Source organism: Strix uralensis, chromosome 1, assembly GCF_047716275.1.
Source record: "Strix uralensis isolate ZFMK-TIS-50842 chromosome 1, bStrUra1, whole genome shotgun sequence".
Taxonomy (NCBI): domain Eukaryota; kingdom Metazoa; phylum Chordata; class Aves; order Strigiformes; family Strigidae; genus Strix; species Strix uralensis.
Window position 1 is genome coordinate 77963185 of NC_133972.1, and position 17535 is coordinate 77980719.

Consider the following 17535-nt stretch of genomic DNA (forward strand, 5'->3'; position numbering starts at 1 on the left):
ACCTTTTTTAGCAGACTGCTCCAGCCTGCCTGCATACATATAGCTTCTAGAGAAAAGGGCTTAAAAATCTCTTTTGACACCACGAAGTATTACAGTAATACTAGTAAGGTAACATCATCCACAGCAGTAAAAATAATACAGTTCCCTTAACACAGTTTGAAGCAAATATGTACATCTGCATCAACACACACCAGACACCTCCATTTTACAGCTAACCATAAGTAGTGTTTGGGCAGCACTAAATAAATCCAAGTATTCTCTCTGGATTTTGCTTTTATAGACATACCGGAAAGCACCTTCAAGAACAGCTATAGAGGAAACCCCTGTCACAACAGAAATCAAGAATGGTTTCCATAAGGACTACTTTGCTGCTGCCAATGGATTCCTGAACAATAAGAAAGCACAATAAGTATAGTATTTCCTATGATTTTTTTTTTCTAAAAAAAAAAAAAAAAAAAAAAGAAGAAAAGAGACTGAATTACAAGCTTTAGCTTAAAACCTATTTGATTACATTTATCAGTTCTTTGTACCAGACATTTATTAACGTACTGCTATATAGGTTTTAACAAAACAAGTAGAATGTCCTGTCAAAGATCACCATCAGAACAAAGAAGGCCAAGATCTTTCTCATATGAAAAAAAACCTTTCTGATCTCTAACGCTGACACAAAAACGCCTTATAAAACACTTGATGAATAAATCCATCAAAGCCTTCAAAAGGTTAAGACTCTGTTCAGACTAACACAGCAAGCACTTTCTGTGCATGTGAGAGGTCTTGAGGCAAGGCTTTGCAGTGCATTCAACACATCCAGCTTTACTGTAGCCAAGGTCAGGAAAAGGAAGGGTAGGGGAAAAAAAATGAAAAAGGTGAAAAATCATACCTTTTCCATCACCATATCACCACTCTGCTTCTTCCCAGCTGTTCCCCAAAGCACACTCCCTCCTGTGGACACCAGCAATGTGCAGCCATCCCTTTGGTCCTGTGGGAGCCCTAGGGAAGGACTTAAGAGAGGGCAGAGCCCAGGGGCACCACCCCATAATTTGCAGACAGACATGCACCATGCTCACTTGATTTACATGTGTGCAACCTGACTCAAATGCCACAAAGGCTGGCAGGAGCTTGCTTTTTCAGGGGGCTGGACTAGTAGCACCTGGAACTGCCCAGTATGGTATTTAGGGTACATGATATCATACGATGATATGGGCTTTTGAGCTCTAGTCAGAGCAAAACAAGTCACTTGGATGTGCTAAATTAAGATGAGTTCTGAGTAAATGGATTTTGAAAGAAATAGGAGCTCAACAACTTAACAAAGATAAATCCTTTGAGTGCAAATGTGCACAAAGTTAATCCTATACAAACACTGCTACTTTGAAGCAAACTGACATGCCACATATTAATAGACTGGAAGACACAGAAAATCTTAAAAGTGAATTCAGCAATAAACAAAGCACATTATATAGGAATTTCTGCACTAGGTGGGCCTTATTCAGACTGATCTCTGGAGAAACAGATGAGACTGAGGCACCATTCTCTGTAGGGAAAGCAAGGAGATTATTTGTTGCCTACAGCTGTAACAGTGTCTCAATAGCCAGTCACCATCTTCTCTGCTTCAGTCAGCTGCTTTTACCTCCCAGTTAAATGGTTAGAAATAAAGAACACCCAAGGTTATCTTTGAGGATATGCCCTCACACTTTTCTCATTTAGCACACCCCAAAAATCTCTATTTGAAGTGGTAACAGCCTTTTTTTCTCTCCATTTTACACAGTGAAGTAGTTCTGGTCTCTTCCAATCTCACATGTATAAATTCTCTCAACAAAAACACCTTTCGGAGTCACTCCAAGCCAGCAAGCCCCCATACCGAAGCAGTTCTGTAAAGGGACCATGTCCTCTGCCTTCTGTCACCCTCCAGGGTCCTAGGGCAAGAAGAGGACAAACTGTTGTCCCTGAAACAGGGTTCGGTACACAGTGTGCAATAAGCCGATCTTACACACAGAACCAAGATATTTATTTATTCATTCCATGTTTGTGCAAAGAGGGGTGCTAGGTGGTAATTCCACAAACCTAGCACACCACACCAGAGAACTTCAATATATTTATATACTTCAAACGACACAAATACACGTTTACTGTAACAGCCGTTAGTTGGTTTCTTATCACTTTGTCCCTCCTTGGTTATCAACATGTCTCAGCTCGATTTAAAATTACAGTGTCTTTTAATTATTCTGTGCAAACTCAAAGATTGAGGGGAGGGAATATCTTCTTGGTCTTAAATTGAGGCGGTCATCACGGCCTCTCGCTGCTGCCTTTACCTTTCCCCCAGTCACTGCTGATTTTTGCCATTTTTATGCTTCCCAGGGAATCACCCAAGCTTTGGCTCCTTCTGGGGCAGGACATTCCCCTCTTACCAATCTTTCAGCTCCTGTTCAAGGCTATAGTCATTAGCAAGGCATCCATATACAATGTATCAGGCTTACACAATAGAGCCAATGTTTAGTGGCCCTCCTTAGAAGATCAGTGCAGTACATTCGATCCTAAATTAAAGTGTCACTATAATGCCTAAGTGACACCCAAACATAGGGTTTTACTTAGCCTACAAAACCACATGCGCAGCCAGCACAGAGGGACCACATGGAGAGGAGGCTGTCCCAAATCCTGCTCCTCAGTCCAGCCCCCGGGTCAGATATCTCCTCTAGATCTGTCACCAGGGGGTCTTGGAGACTGCAGATGCAAAGGTTTGTCCCAGGGAGTGGTGCAGGTACAGGGCAGCCAGCCTCATGGGAACAGCCTGAGATACTGCAGCCTGTTCTCTGGGAAGGAAAGGGGCTGAGGAAATGGTACAGTACAGGGGAAGAACAGACAGGTTTGTCCAGCAAAAGCAAGAGGAGAAAATGGTATGGAGAAGGGTGTGTCAGGTCGGAGTTCAGTTTGAACTTATGCTTGAAAGTCCCATTGCATCCCATCTGTCTCCAGGCAGCTCCAGCTTCTCTGCAATGTGGACAAAACCTTTCTGCTCCAGCAGAAAACTGAAATCCCCAAATGCTGCAGCACAGGCAGTACATTTGAGCAGCTTGGCTGATAAACTGCATCACCATGAACTAGGTAACCAAAATAACTGGTTATATAAAATATTCAAACAATTTTACATCACCACCACAGACATACATCTAACTAGTGCATATTTATATTTGCTCCCTCTTCGTGAAGCTGGCCACAGGGAAAGTCAATCTTTTGCTTCATTTAACATCCAATAAAGACAGAAGGCAGCAACCAAAAAAAAAAAAAAAAACCCACAGTTAAAGCCTGGACGCTGTGTGCATATACTAGTTCTTACTGACCCTTCCAGAACTTTTGCTTTGCAGATCTTTCTGGTTGACACTTGCAAAACTCACAAGCTCTAAGAAATTAGTGGGTTTGATTGAAGGCATTGTACGTGGCCCTAAGGAAAGGGAGAGCTTCAGAGCTCTCCAGTATCAAGCTGATGTCTGCAAACAGGGGTAAAGGCAGAGGGAATTGGAAGACCTGACAAGATAACACACAAGACAACTAGCTGAACCACTTGTCTAAGACAGGCAACAAAATGGTCATGTGGCCCAGCATGGATTTTAGGCCGAGTGGAGTCCATAATTTTTTGACGGCAAAGCATGCATTTGACTATCAAGGTGGACAGTGTCAGCGTGCTAAGTGTTAAAGTTTACTATGGCAACCAAACCCAGAGATATTGTCTTTTGTTTTGTTGAAACCTCACTCAAAAAAAAAGAAAGAAATAAATGCCTTACTTGAAACTCAAAGGGCTGGGGGGAAAAAAAATAAAATAAATAAAAAAGGAAAAAACCAAGATGGTCTCACCTTGCAGATCCAGACCAGCCAGGAAGGCTGGAATCAGGTATGTTTAAAATTCTTCAGATCTGTCTTAAAAATCTTCAAAATGCTGCAACTTTGAAGAAAGAGAAACATTGACTTTTTAAACTGATTTTCCTGTAATACATAACACTGTAAATAAACAAATTTTACTATCAGGCTGTCTCCACTCCTCTTTAAGGCATCAAATTGCTGGGAACTGGTTATCTGAGGCTACTTTTGCTCTCAAACTTTTTCAGAAAGTTCTTAGGACATTCACCTCAGACTGAAAAACAATCTCCATAACTTTATACACCACCTTCACTGGTGTTGATGTAAAGCTCCCCTGGTGTTTTTTGTACAACTGTCCTCCTCATTGACTGGGCAGGTGGTATTTCTGCATATTGTGCTCTCATACACACACACACACACACTAATTAGGTTGATAAGAAGCAGTTTTCTACAGCATGCGGATGCACCATGCACACTTCCTACTTAAGATACCTTTCTCTGGTATATTGAACATCCCTGTCCCTCCTAGACAGTCCTGCTTCTTAACAGTGATTCTATAGGCAAAACAAGCTCCCACCTTTGCTCCTCTGGGTTTTAGTTTAGATGCGTGAAGTAGATGATGTGAATACCTTGTATGGAGCTTGTTTCTTCCATCAGAGAGAAAAACCACTTTCAGTCCAAACTTCAATCCAGACAGACTTGTTAAAATTATCCTGGCTCTGGTGCCTCCCTGTTCCCAGGCCTCTTGCCTTGCAGACTTTGGCTGGTGAGATCCTTTTGATTCATATATTATAAATGGATAAAAAGAGCAGTCTTGACTTTGATGGAGGAAAGTTTCCAAATATTGCACAGGAAGACCACCACTGCATCCCACTCACTAGTTCAAGTGAATTTGAATCCCAGGTTTTATTCACCTTCAATTTAATGCACTTTGTGGTGCCCCACACGCAATACCAAAAACATCTCTAGATTTTGCTGTGCATGACAGCATGAGGGCACAGTGAAGCATAACTGGAGCATCATGGTTGAGACATGGTGGAGATTTACAGAATTTACAGTTTACAATTTACAGAACATCAGCTCTCCACCCAGACCTACCTACCTTGGGGAAGAGAGCCTGGTTTACCCATTATTTGCCAAAACGTGAATCCTGTCAGTCAGTCCAGACTTCCTTACTGGCAATGCAGCTTCTTGGGCCTGCTGTTTCTACTGTATAAACGGTTTAAAATATCTCAGCTGGCAGCTCTATTTAACAAAAGTAAGCAAATCAGTCACCAGTCAACACAGCCTAGAACGAAGCATGGGAATTTCCAGCAACTCTTATGCAGACTTTGCAGTTATGAGAGGTTTTTGATACATATTTCCTGGAAAAAGGCAAAACATAGGCTTGAATGATTATTTCAAACCAACAAAAAGGGGAGTCTGGTCCAGTTCAGCAGCTAAATTTCAGTTAAGGCAGTAAAAGGAAGCACTGAGATTATCCTAAATATATGTGAAAGTTTTAGTATTTTATCCTCAGAAAGCAATCTGAAAAATATTTCAATTTTGAGAAAATGCTTAACTATTTCTGCAAGATTCATTTCATTTGTTTGGCACATGTTCAGTAAAACCGCATGAATGGGATGAAGGACTAGGATCTTAACATCATAAAATGAAGGCAGGTGTTCCTTTTGTCTTCCCCCCCAACCTATCAGGTTGCATTTACAAGTCTTGCTCAAAAATATGGAAAACAGACATTTAGTGCCCTGGTCTGGCCAAGGTGACCAGAACCCCATTTCCAGGACAATCTTTTAGGACTTCTTTTATTTGAGCCTGAAGAAGATTAAGTGCTTCATGAAAATGTAGAGAGTTGTTTAACAGCAGGCTGTACCTGAATAGCTTATATACTAATAGTTAGCCACTACTCTGAAAGATTAGAGATATGGGGTTTAGTTTGTTTCACTGAGAAGAGAATGAAAATCAGGTTTCTCTACATGTCACATGAACGAGCTAATCACTTGGATTGCAAGAATAATAACGCCATCGTACAGCATCCTTCTTCACAAAGAGTATCCCAGTGAAAAAGTGTTTCTGGATTGAGCTGTTCAACCTCAACTTGCCAATAGTTTCCCATCCATAAAATGCAGAAACCATGTGCAAAGGAATCCTTGACACTCAGCTCCAGCCATGAAGGGAAACCTGGAAAGTGTTGATACTGACATGGAAAATGTTAAAGCAGAGATGCTCCACAGCTATTATGCTCATTCACAAATGGGAGAGTCCATTGTTTTTACTGTGGTTAAATTGTAAGAGAAGCAATCTCAAACATAGCTACAGCAGTTCTGAGTGCTGCTGTAAAGCCTTGTACCGGATGTTACCGTGCAGAGACAGTGTCTAGCACCATGGGCAGAAAAAAGTTGGTATTACTCTTGGAAAGAGACAAGACCTTTAATAGCTGATGGTGGCAAAGAGCATCCCATCTAAACATATAGGCTGAGTAGGGATTCTGGCAACTATGTGTTTACAGGGCATTTCAAGCCACGTTCATGGAAAGCAGCAGTCTCTCTACATATGGCTCCTTTGCAAGAATTGCCAGTCCTTAAATAGTTGTGTGGGTTTTAACTCCTCTTGTACACACTTTTTCTTCTTATACTATGTTTAGAAGCAATTTCCACATCCTATTAGCTGAAAATGAAGCTGTCAGGCACATTTTCACTCAGTAGCATGCTTGGACTTCTCCATGGGAAGGGAGAAAAGGAAGCACCTCATCTAGCCCAACAGACAAAACCACGACTACATGACTGCCCATATTCACTAAGGGAAATTTGTTGTATGGAAAAAAAAACATCATCATGTTTTGCCAAACTCATCCTCTAGCAATACTTCAAATGTGAGGACAGTACCAATCACCTTTCTAGTGTGCTTTCAGGGCATTGCCTTTCCTCTGAATGGACACAGCAAGCTTTATGCTGTTAGCAGCTCCTCTGTCTTACAGAACACCCATGCCTACAAAATGTACTCGTACCTATGGCAAGCCTAAAAACTCTAATAAATGAGTCCCTTGGTTAAGTGTCAGCATCAGCCAAGCAGAGAACGTGAATTGATGAAAGGACTGGATACTGCATCTTTAAGTTTCCTTCAGCCACAGATATCCAGCATGAACACAAGCCCAGCAGCACTTAGTACCCCTGTAAATGAATGCTGAAACAGCCAAATATGCACCAGGACAAGGTTCAAAAATACTTTGATTCATTTACTGTAAAATAAGACAGTCATCATAAAGTATCTCTACCACTGTAGCGAGCTCCAAGATACAACTGCTCCTTCAGGTGAGGCAGGCTGATATCTAACAGTTTTGTACAGACTGTAACATCAGAAGCTGAGGCACAAGAAAGATAGCTCCAGCCTCATGCCTAACTAGTTAGCACTACAACAGAAGTCATAATTGTTAAGAGAAAGAGCTGTTCAACAAGATACCATTGGGGGAGCAATACTAACTAACTTTAACTAACTTTTAACTAACACTTCCACCTCTGGCCAGTTTGTAGTTTCTAGACTTAGATATGGTGCCCACCGAAACGCCATACATGTGGCATCTCTTCTAACTTAATTTTAATCTGGACCAAACTACCAAGCCAATTAACACTTTTTTTCCTATCGCACAGTACTGTAGCTGGGAAGTCCTAAACTCTGCACACACAGCCCTGCTACTGCAAAAACTTGGTTTTTGGACAAAGCTAATATTGTTCAAAGCTTCTACTTACCTATCAACTCATTCTTTATTTCTCAGATTGGTTTTAGTTAGGACCTAATAGTAGAAAACTGAGAGGAGAGACAATGGAGAAATCAAATATATAATTTCTTACAGATTGAAAATACAAAACACTTTGTTTCACAGGGGGGAGACATGCAAACACTTGACCCTGCTGTTTTGGGCTCACCAGAGGGTGTGTGTGGGAGGACAGGGAAATAAAGCAGGAGAAAGCTACTGAGTGTGATTCTCTGGTTTTGGATGTTAGCAGCTTCCCAAGGAATGAAGAGGAAGGAATGCACTTTATTAAGGTCCTTCCAGGAACACTGGAATTAAAGGAAAGAAATCAGGCTGCTGATGCGTACCAAGACGCAGCTTTACAGGGCTTCTCTTATAGTCTGGCTATAAGTAACCCTTTCTCAAATTTTGCTCATGATAAACAAAAAACACCCTGTAATACACAGCTCGGAATGGCTGTATCACTGTGCTTGGTTCCAATATACAATAGCCCTCAGCTGTTTCTGGAAGCATGTCTATTTTCCAACGCACTACTCTTTTATACGCAGTCCTACCACTTGCAGAAGTGGGACATGTCCCAGCACGCTCCAGCCCACAACAGCAGACCTTACTGAGAGCAGGGCGAGCTGATCCCAGGCCAGGGCAAACACAAACACACAGTTCCTCTGGTCACTCTACCCATTTCCAGCCACAAAGGACACCCCTTTCACTGGCGCTGTGCGGTCTTCGTGTAGCCTTGCTGCTAGGTAACAGTAAGCCTCTAGACCTTGGATGGACCATTGCATTGATACAGAACATACAGGTAAACAAGGACTTGGCACAGCATCATCCACTGAAAGAGATACAGCATAAAGATAGCAGGGGTTATAAGAGGGTTTAATATTAAACTGGTTAAGAGCTTAAAACATATGAAGCAGTTGTTCTTTACCTGAACTTTGTATTTCCCATTTCTTTTTCTCAGTACTGATGCATGGTTTTTGCACTATTTGCACTGAAAAGAAGAAAATAAAATAAATAGCTAGATAAATAACACTTAAAAGAGTGTAAGCAAGCAGGCAAAGGAAACCTGACAAGGTCAACTACCTACCTTCCAAAAGGAAACATTCAGGTAACCCAGTTACAGGTCTCTGTTGCCAGGATATCATCTGCAGAAGCCAAATAAACTTAAGACCTTCAGGGGGTTTCAGCTCAAACATGCCGAACGGACCCAACAGTGCAGGAAGTGCTATGAGGTGGGCTGTCCAAGATCAGAAGTAGTCATTCCTGCCCCAGATGCTGTCTCCAAACACAACTGCTACTGACTACAGATGAAAAGACCAAAACTTCCAGCATGTCCTCCCAGCTTGGGCAGTTCACGGGTTACCGAGCTAGAACTCATTAAGCTTCTCAAAAGGTAAAGTGGTTTATATGAAGGGATAGAAAAAGAAGTGCAGAAGTAGAAGATGTTTAAGCTGTGTGACATCCCTTTCTGCTTTCCCATACCTATGACCAAAAGCACCATTTTAGTGTTTAGACTTTTCCAATAAAACAGTTAAAAGCAAATAAAGGTGCATACAACACTATGATAATTTTTGATAAGTAACAGATCCTGATTTGTCCTTTATCCATGTCCTCTGAAGTGCTCAACACTCACCTTCCAAGCCTCATAGTGACAGGTTACACAGGGATTCAACAGTAAGAAATACAGTGTGCATCAGTCTTGTTTCTGTAAATTATTTAACTGAGATACTTGGATGAAAAGTGTTCCTAATGTTTTACAGTCACAGAGTTGCCAAGAGAGTATTCTGCCAACACATGAAGGGTGGGGAAATACAGAGAAACCAGACTTGCTACACGTCTACTCATTGGCCAACAAAGCTTAAATGCTTAGCAGCTCTTAGAGAGCAATGAAGCCATCTAGCAGCATCTTAGAAATTAAAGATCAATCATTATTGTCATAATTTAAAAAAAAAAATAAAAATCCTTAAACCAGAGAGCCCCATCACATCTCACTCTCTTCCCATTTTAAATATTCCCTTTGGGCAGTAAGCTCCTTGGAGATGCAGATGAGCAATCCTAAAGCAGCCAAGGCAGGCAACATCTATCCCAAAGGAGATGACACACACCCCAAGGACACAGGTTATCAACACTGTTTCTGTGGCTTTGCAGAACTCAGTATACAAGAGCAGCCACAATGTGGAAATCCCCTCTCAATTCTTAGGTCTGCTTCACATCAAGCACCTTGTTAGGTCTGGTTTTATTTGGCCAGGTCATGGGGAATAAAATCATGGGATATATGCATTTACCTGGGAACTACTAGAAGGCTCACCTTGGTACTCAGGAGCAACATTGCACAGGGCATCCCTTTACATTCACTAGTGTGAACTCTGGGTTACAGTAACAAGCACCAGGGCAGTTCAAGCCCTTACCCCACTCATAGGCCCAGGACCTTGGCATTAGCACTTAGGTAGTAAAAGCCCCAAATAGTTTTATATTTTGGGCCTAGTACAGCCAGGCAAGAGGAAGGAATGCTCAGATCACTCTGGTTGTTTTGGTTAATGACACTGCTAGTGTAACCACATGTGTTAGGTTTGTATGTGACAGGGTTTTTCATAGCAGGGAAAGTGCTACAGCAGTGGCCCCTGTGAGAAGCCAAGGCCTAGCCAGTTAGCAACAGCTGCACCTCTGTGATAAGATATTTAAGAAAGGGAATCTGGGAGGAGAAGCTGGGAGTTGTGAGGACACCTATGCAAACACCAAGGTCAGGAGAAGGAGGGGCAGGAGGAAAGTGTGCCACAGCATAGACCCCTCTCAGCCCATGGTGTGAGGGCAGGCTGTCCCCCTGAAGCCCATGGAGGTCACCAGTGGAGCAGATGCCAACCTGCAGCTGATGAAAGACCCCCTGCCAGAGCAGGTGGCTGTACCCAAAAAAGGCTGGGATTCTGAGGGAAGCCTCCACTGTTGTAGTTTGATGCTTGGAGGACTATGATATACAGGAGGGACCCATGCAGGAGCAGCTGGGGAGCTGCAGCCCATGGGAAGGACTCATGGCAGAGAAAGTTCATGAGGGACTGTCTCCCTTGAAAGGAAGCACATGCTGAACCAGGGTAAGAATACAAGGAGTCCTCCTCCCGAGGAAGAAGGAGCAGGGCGACAGTCCCCATTGCCTGCCCCACTGGTACAGAAATCAGGATCAAAGCTGAGCAGGGGAAGAAGGGAGGGGTGAAGGGAGGTGTTTTTAAGTTATACTTCTCACTGTCCTACTCCGTTTTGTTGAGTGTTGTTGGTGTTTGAGTTAAATCGATGCTCTTTTTCTTCCCTTAACAAATCTGTCTTTTCCCCATGATCATAATGGGTGAATCATCCCTCCCTGTACTTATCTTGATTCCTGAGCCTTTTGTTGTATTTTTCTCCTTCCCATTCCTGAGGGGTAAAGAGTGAGTGAGGGAGCAACTACATGGTGCTCAGTTGCCCTCTAGGCTCAAACCACAACACCACAGCCTACCACCACACCATTGGAACACAAAGCATGCGGAATACTCTGGTACTAGGCTGCAAAGCTTCAGCAGGCACAAGCAGAAGCTGTAACCGCTGTGAACAGCTCATCTCCCAAGACACAGCCACTTCAGCTGAATGCTTTGAGAGACTGGATTCAAACAGCAGCTGGAAAGACACTGAAGAGCAGCAGGAGGATGCAGCATAGTCAGGATACCAGGGCCAGCCCTCAAAGAAATAAGTGTAAGGTAGCAGATGTAAAAGCTTCACATTGTGAATAGGAGAAAGCAAACTAACAAAACTGGAGCTTTGGGAAAGGCAGGCATGAAGAGGTCTTTTCTTTTAAACCAGCCCAGAAGGAAAGAGTCAGCTACCCCTTGACATGGATGAAGGTGGAGTCCTGACTCATGCCAACTCAAGTCAGGACTACTTAAACTAAAGGAATAAGTATAATCTCTAGAAAGTGATTATGTGATGACAATAGCATCTTCTTGTTATTGCACTACCCTGCAAGAAGGAGCAGTTCCAGCTTCCCAAAAGACATTCAGTGATGAAACAAACCCTGGCAGAAGTGGGATTTCGTCACAAAGGTACATTAGGTGCAGAGAATGATTCCCTTCATGCCAACCAACACAGCACTCTGAGGTCAGTTTCATAAGATAAGCAGATAGAGCTTGGAAACATGCCATATTCCCACAAATTCATTAAGATGCACTAGTACATGTGAAGTCTGCTACAGAATTAAAGGCAGTTTGTGGAGAGCAACCATGATTTAGGTAACTCCATTGAAGCAAAAGAGGATGTTAAATAACACTGTTTATATGTTACTTGCTTTCAAGAGACCTTTGATGCTAGTTTATCTAATCCTAACATTGTTCACTGTACTTTGAACCCTCCTAGAAGCCAATAGTCTTTGGTTTTAATAATAATTTCTCCAGCTTTACTTGTCGTTTTCTCTGCAATGCTCCAAGTTTCTTGCCCTCCACAGTCTCTAGTTTGCCATCAGGTATCTGTCCAATATCCAGTATATCCCTCTGTGCTTTTTTCTCTGTAATCCAGAATTGAGTGGTTCTGGTTTCAAGCCAGAAGTTCCCACAATGCCGGGTGCACACAAGCTACTTCTAAGACCCATGCAGGGTATACAGGACTCTATAGTGCCTTTCCACAGGCATGCACAGTGCATCAATTCAAAAGAAATGAGGAGATTGTTATCATATGCAAACAATTTTACTTGAAATGAACCATTAAATGCTTTTACATTTGATTAAGGTAGTATCTTTGAACAGGATACTCAAAGCCTGTATATGCATCAGTTTGGTGGCTAAATCATGATATTTAGCTCATTTTCTATTTCTGTGATATTTAATGGACCCATCTTGCAATCTTGCAGAAAAACTTGATGTTATCAACACAGGGGTCAAAAACAGGACCAACCTGGCAGTGTATACTCTTTTTAAGAAATAAAAGGTTCAGTATCAATGTTATTTTCCTCCCATTTTTCAAATTTTCATTCAGAATAGATTAACATCCTTCACAGGACCATCTTTCTCTATGCTGCATAAGGTACTCAAATGTTAAGAGCTCTAATGAATTCAGGGGTTTGTTGGAACAACGAACACATTGTTTTCTACTGCCTTCTTCATTGGGTGTTCATACTGCAAGGAAAGAAAAAAGATAATTAAGAACATTTCAAAAGTTTATACAAACATGTTTATTGCATAAGAAGAGAGAAACTGTAGAGATTCTAGAAACACATTTAGATTCATCTTTTAATTCTCAAACACCCACCTTGGAACAAGGTGCTGAAGGATGAGCAGCTCCCATGATACAATTGCTGCTTCCTCAGCCCTGCTCCTCTTTAAAGGTGTCCTTCATCAGTAGTACCTCTGGTAAGGGAAAGGCCTGTGTCCCTAAGCAACTCAGTGCTTGTGATGGAAACTTTTCCCTATGGAAAGGCTCAGGATTCCAGCTTTAACAGCTAAAAGAAACAAGCCCTCTGTTTTCAGCATAATTTCTAAAATCCCAGACCTAGCCTACTGTAGTGGCCACAGGCACGGTTGTTCCTTCAACACAAGGAGCTTTCTTCAGCTCTGTGCAGTGCAGACACATGGCATCGTACACATCATAAGCCATCAGTCTTACTGCAGGAATGTTACGCACCTAAAGCCATCAGGTCTACACATAAAAGCTAGAACAGCTGCAGTAGCAAAAATACATGCACATGTGATGGGGTGGACAAGATGGAAACTGAGCATCGTATCAAGCTTAATCTACATTGTATACAGCTTAATCTACAAGTTAAAAAGAGGGTATGAATTAATGATTAGAATCTGAAGTGTTTAAGTTAAACAAAATATTTAACTGGGATACAAGATAAATCAATAAAGTTGTTTTTTAGAAATCTAACTTAGAGGCAACCAAGGCTAGGTGTTGCTAGACCCAAAAAGCAGATGAGAGAAAACATGTGAGGTGGTGTTAGGCCACGGAGCTCCTAGCCACAGGATGTTATGGATGCACAACTCCAAGGACAGTGGGACAAAGTGACAGAAGACAACTGCGTTAAGGGTCACTAACTACACAAAAACTAGCCTTGGCAGGAAAGATTCTGAGATGTGAACCCAGGAGAAACATCACTACCTGATGGCCCTTGTGCTTACCTTCTCCCTTAGGCAAGTGCTTTTTGACCACTTTCCCTAGTCCCTAGAAGGGCAAACACTGCTTTCTTGATGCTTTCCATGCATCAGGACTGGGTGTCCCAGAGAACCACCCCCATAGATCAGCTAACCAAAGGTTTCCCCTCCCAGGCCTTCAGTTTCATTTTCTCACTTCCAACACTTATCAGTCAGGCCACAGCTCAGAGTCCATCACCATGCAGAGCTGCTTGTGTACTGCACGTACCTCGTTGTATTCTGGATAGTGGCAGCAAAACTCCCTGCTGTTTCACCCAGGGCCGAGTCAACAGACTGAATTCTGGAAGAAAAGTGAGCTTGGCAAGTTTGTCTGTGAAGCTAATGAAACTTGAACACAGGTATTTACCAATAAAAATGAACCTGAGGATTCCTCCTTTTGCAGCTTTTTGCCCAGCATTTGTAAACAGTATCTCTTACATAGGAAATGGTCACCTCTTTCCACCTCCTCTGACCCCCAAATACAGACATGACCAGAGAGTACACCTTGTTCCAGATCCTAGTACAGTTCTCTTGAAGTCTGTACCTGTCCTGCACAACTTCCCATGCAGTGTGCCTCATTGCACCCTAATCCCAGTTCAAAACCCTCACAGGGATGCAAAGGCTCCATCAAATGGACACCAAGTGGAGATGACATACTGGGTTGAGAATACTTCCCAATATACCAGCACAGGTACCACCAACCTAACTAATGCCCTCTGACCATCAGAGGACTTGTGAGCATGCAGGACAGCTGGTAGAGACGTACCTTTGTTTTTGCTGGTTGCAGAAATCATTCAGTTTGAGCAACTGCATATTCCAGTAGTCCTAAAAAGATCCCCAAAGAAAAGCCGCATTATTTGGGAAGGAGTACCTCTACAGGTTGGCACACAAGAAGTTGTACACACCACTGCTTCTTTTTCCATGTTTGCCAAGACTTGATTTTCCTTCTCAAGACTGGCAAGGTCTTCAACAACAATCTTGTAGAAGGTCTCCAGCTTACTCAGCCTAGCGATGGAGAACAGAAAGAAGTTTGACACTTTAATGTGCAGTAGGCACAAGGCAGATGACAACCCCTCCAGCACCAAACTTGCCTTTAGGCAGAGCAAATGTCCTTGCTGAACTACATGGAGCAGTTTTGTTCTCAGTTATGACACAGAGCCTGTGAATAGCTCCAGGTCAAACTGAAGATGAGTTTAGCTGAGTAGCCTGTCCCAAACAGCAGCCAGTAACAGAGGCCAAGGAAAGAGCATACAACAGGGTTCCCAGTGCAGCACTTACCCTGCATAATCTCCCAGCCTCCTAGGATTTCAGCAGAGATTTCCCAAACCAAAGATAGCATCTTAGCACAAATAACCTCTGATAGGTTTTCCTACCATGAGTTTGATATACATATACAGTGCTGCCACAGGATGCCAGTGATTTCTAAACATTAACCAGCAACACCCTTATTCACTTGCATTTGCCACCTTTCCACTGGCAGTGGGATGTCAAGCCATCACCTGATGGTGACTTTAGAAACCACCCTTCTGGGGTAGGACAAATTTGGCACAGGTCTGTCCCCACTATCTTGCAGCTCTGGTTGGCTCCAGGTTATGTAGTTTATAACATCAAAGCATGGAAGAAGCTCACTCCAACTCTTATCTTCCACCCCAAACATCCCCTGGCTTTGTTTTTGGAACACAAACTTCTCCATGTACCTTAGTGACAAGCAAATTCTGCTCACAGAGATCCTACGGATACCAGGGATTTTGCACTTTAAAGGCTATTATTTCATACTATATTTGATCTAAATCTTGCAAAATGAATGTGTAGTAGATACAGAGGCCTGATAGACTTACTCGTATCTCAGGCTGTGCTTGATTTTCGCTTACAACAAATCTGTAACTATTATAATTGATTTTTTTTTAATCTAGCTCTTATCTGAGAAATTTGACAACCCATAATCAAAAGGACCTTCTTAAAGCCCCATCTGGTGAGTGCCTGCAAAGTCCGCTATCTGACACTTACTTTGTTCCCACGGAAATAAACTATAGAAATGGGTCTATAAACAGACCCATTTTTCTTCTCCCCCACTTCATAAAGTAAATCTGAGTCTAGCTTCTTTCTTAAAAGATGTAGAAACAGAAACTACTAAGTGTAACAAGAGGGGTTTTAAACGTACTTGTGAACATTGATGACAATCAGAAGACAGTTTAAAGACTGCTTTATCAACAAATCACAATACATTTGGGGCCCTGGAACTTTTGAATGAAGTTGAGAAGGAGGAAGAAAGTGAGACAAACAAGGAGGAAGACCAAGGTCCACCAAGGCCGGGTGGTTCTGGACCAGGTATTAAAACCAGTTCTAAAAAGAATCCCAGAAGAGTCATTGTATGGGTGACTCCATTCTGAGGGATGTCGAAGGCCCAATATACAGACCAGACCTGCTTCATAAGGAAGTCTGCTGCCTCCCTGGGGCTCGCATCAAGGACCTCACAGCAAAACTCCCCGCTCTAGTGAGACCCAAGGACTACTACCCTTTCTTGGTTTTTCAGGTAGGTAGCAACAACATTACCAGGAGAAGGCCTAAAGCAATGAAGAGAGATTTCAGGTCCTTGGGGAAACTGATTAAGGGGTTGGGGGCACAAACTGTGTTCTCCTCCATCCCTTCAGTTGTGGGGATGGATGAAGAAGAATACCGGAGAACTCAACGGATGAACTTGCGGCTCCAAGACTGGTGTTACCGTCAGGGCTTTGGATTTTTCAATCATGGGTTGGTATACAGGACACCAGACCTTTTGGTATTAGATGGGATGCACCTGTCCCAGAGGGGGAAGAGGATCTTGGGGCAGGAGTTCGCTGGGGTCATTGACAGAGCTTTAAACTAGATTTGAAGGGGGAAGGGGACAAAACATCAGCCCATCTGAAGTGCATGTATACCAATGCACACAGCATGGGTAACAAACAGGAGGAGCTTGAAGCCATGATGAAACAGGAAAATTATGATGTAGTGGCTATTACAGAAACATGGTGGGATGTCTCCCATGACTGGAGTGTGCCAGTTGATGGCTACAAGCTCTTTAGGAGGGATAGACAAGGCAGGAGAGGCAGTGGGGTGGCACTGTATGTTAGGGACTGTTATGATTGCTTTGAGTACAAGTGTAGTGAAGACAGGGTGGAGTGTCTTTGCACTAGAATCAGGGGGAAGACCAACAGGGCAGATGTTGTAGTAGGAGTCTACTATAGGCCACCCACCCAGGACAGAGAGGTGGATGAAATATTCTATAGGCATTTAGGAGAAATCTCACAATTGCTTGCCCTTGTTCTTGTGGGAGACTTTAACTTCCCAGACATCTGCTGGAAATACAACACAGCAGAGCAGGACCAGTCCCGGAGATTCCTGGAATGTGTGGCAGATAACTTCGTGACGCAGCTGGTGAGTGAACCGACCAGAGAAGGTGCCCTGCTGGATCTCCTCTTTGTGAACAGAGAAGGACTGGTGGAAGATGTGGCAGTTGGAGGCCGACTAGGGCACAGTGATCATGAAATAAGAGTTCTCTATTCTTAGGGAGGCCAGGAGAGGGGAAAGCAGAACTGACATTCTGGACTTCTTCATTGGGCTGACTTTGTCTTGTTTGGGCACCTGCTTGACAGGATCCCTTGGGAGACGATCCTGAAGGGTATAGGGGTCCAGGAAGGCTGGGCACTCTTTAAGAAGGAAGTGTTAATGGCTCAGGAGCAGGCTGTCCCCAGGTGCTGTAAGAGAAGCCAGTGACAGAGAAGACCACCATGGCTAAACAGGGAGCTTTGGCTGCAA

General features: G+C 43.0%; 2 protein-coding genes across 2 annotated transcripts in view; one reads left to right on the forward strand and one right to left on the reverse strand.

Moving 5' to 3' along the window:
• The window catches only part of ELOVL2 (ELOVL fatty acid elongase 2), a 56475-nt gene extending 52459 nt beyond the window's left edge, over positions 1-4016 (forward strand). The window contains exon 8 of the mRNA XM_074871995.1: positions 281-4016. Within this exon, the coding sequence (XP_074728096.1) occupies positions 281-409 (129 nt within the window). The 3' untranslated portion in view covers positions 410-4016. The remainder of the gene's footprint in view (positions 1-280) is intronic.
• Positions 4017-12710: 8694 nt separating this feature from the next.
• The window catches only part of SYCP2L (synaptonemal complex protein 2 like), a 30004-nt gene continuing 25179 nt past the window's right edge, over positions 12711-17535 (reverse strand). Inside the window, exons 29-32 of the mRNA XM_074890533.1 lie at positions 14646-14745; positions 14507-14565; positions 13970-14041; positions 12711-12726 (exon numbers count right to left, since the gene is read on the reverse strand). Coding sequence (XP_074746634.1) covers positions 12711-12726; positions 13970-14041; positions 14507-14565; positions 14646-14745 — 247 coding nt within the window. The remainder of the gene's footprint in view (positions 12727-13969; positions 14042-14506; positions 14566-14645; positions 14746-17535) is intronic.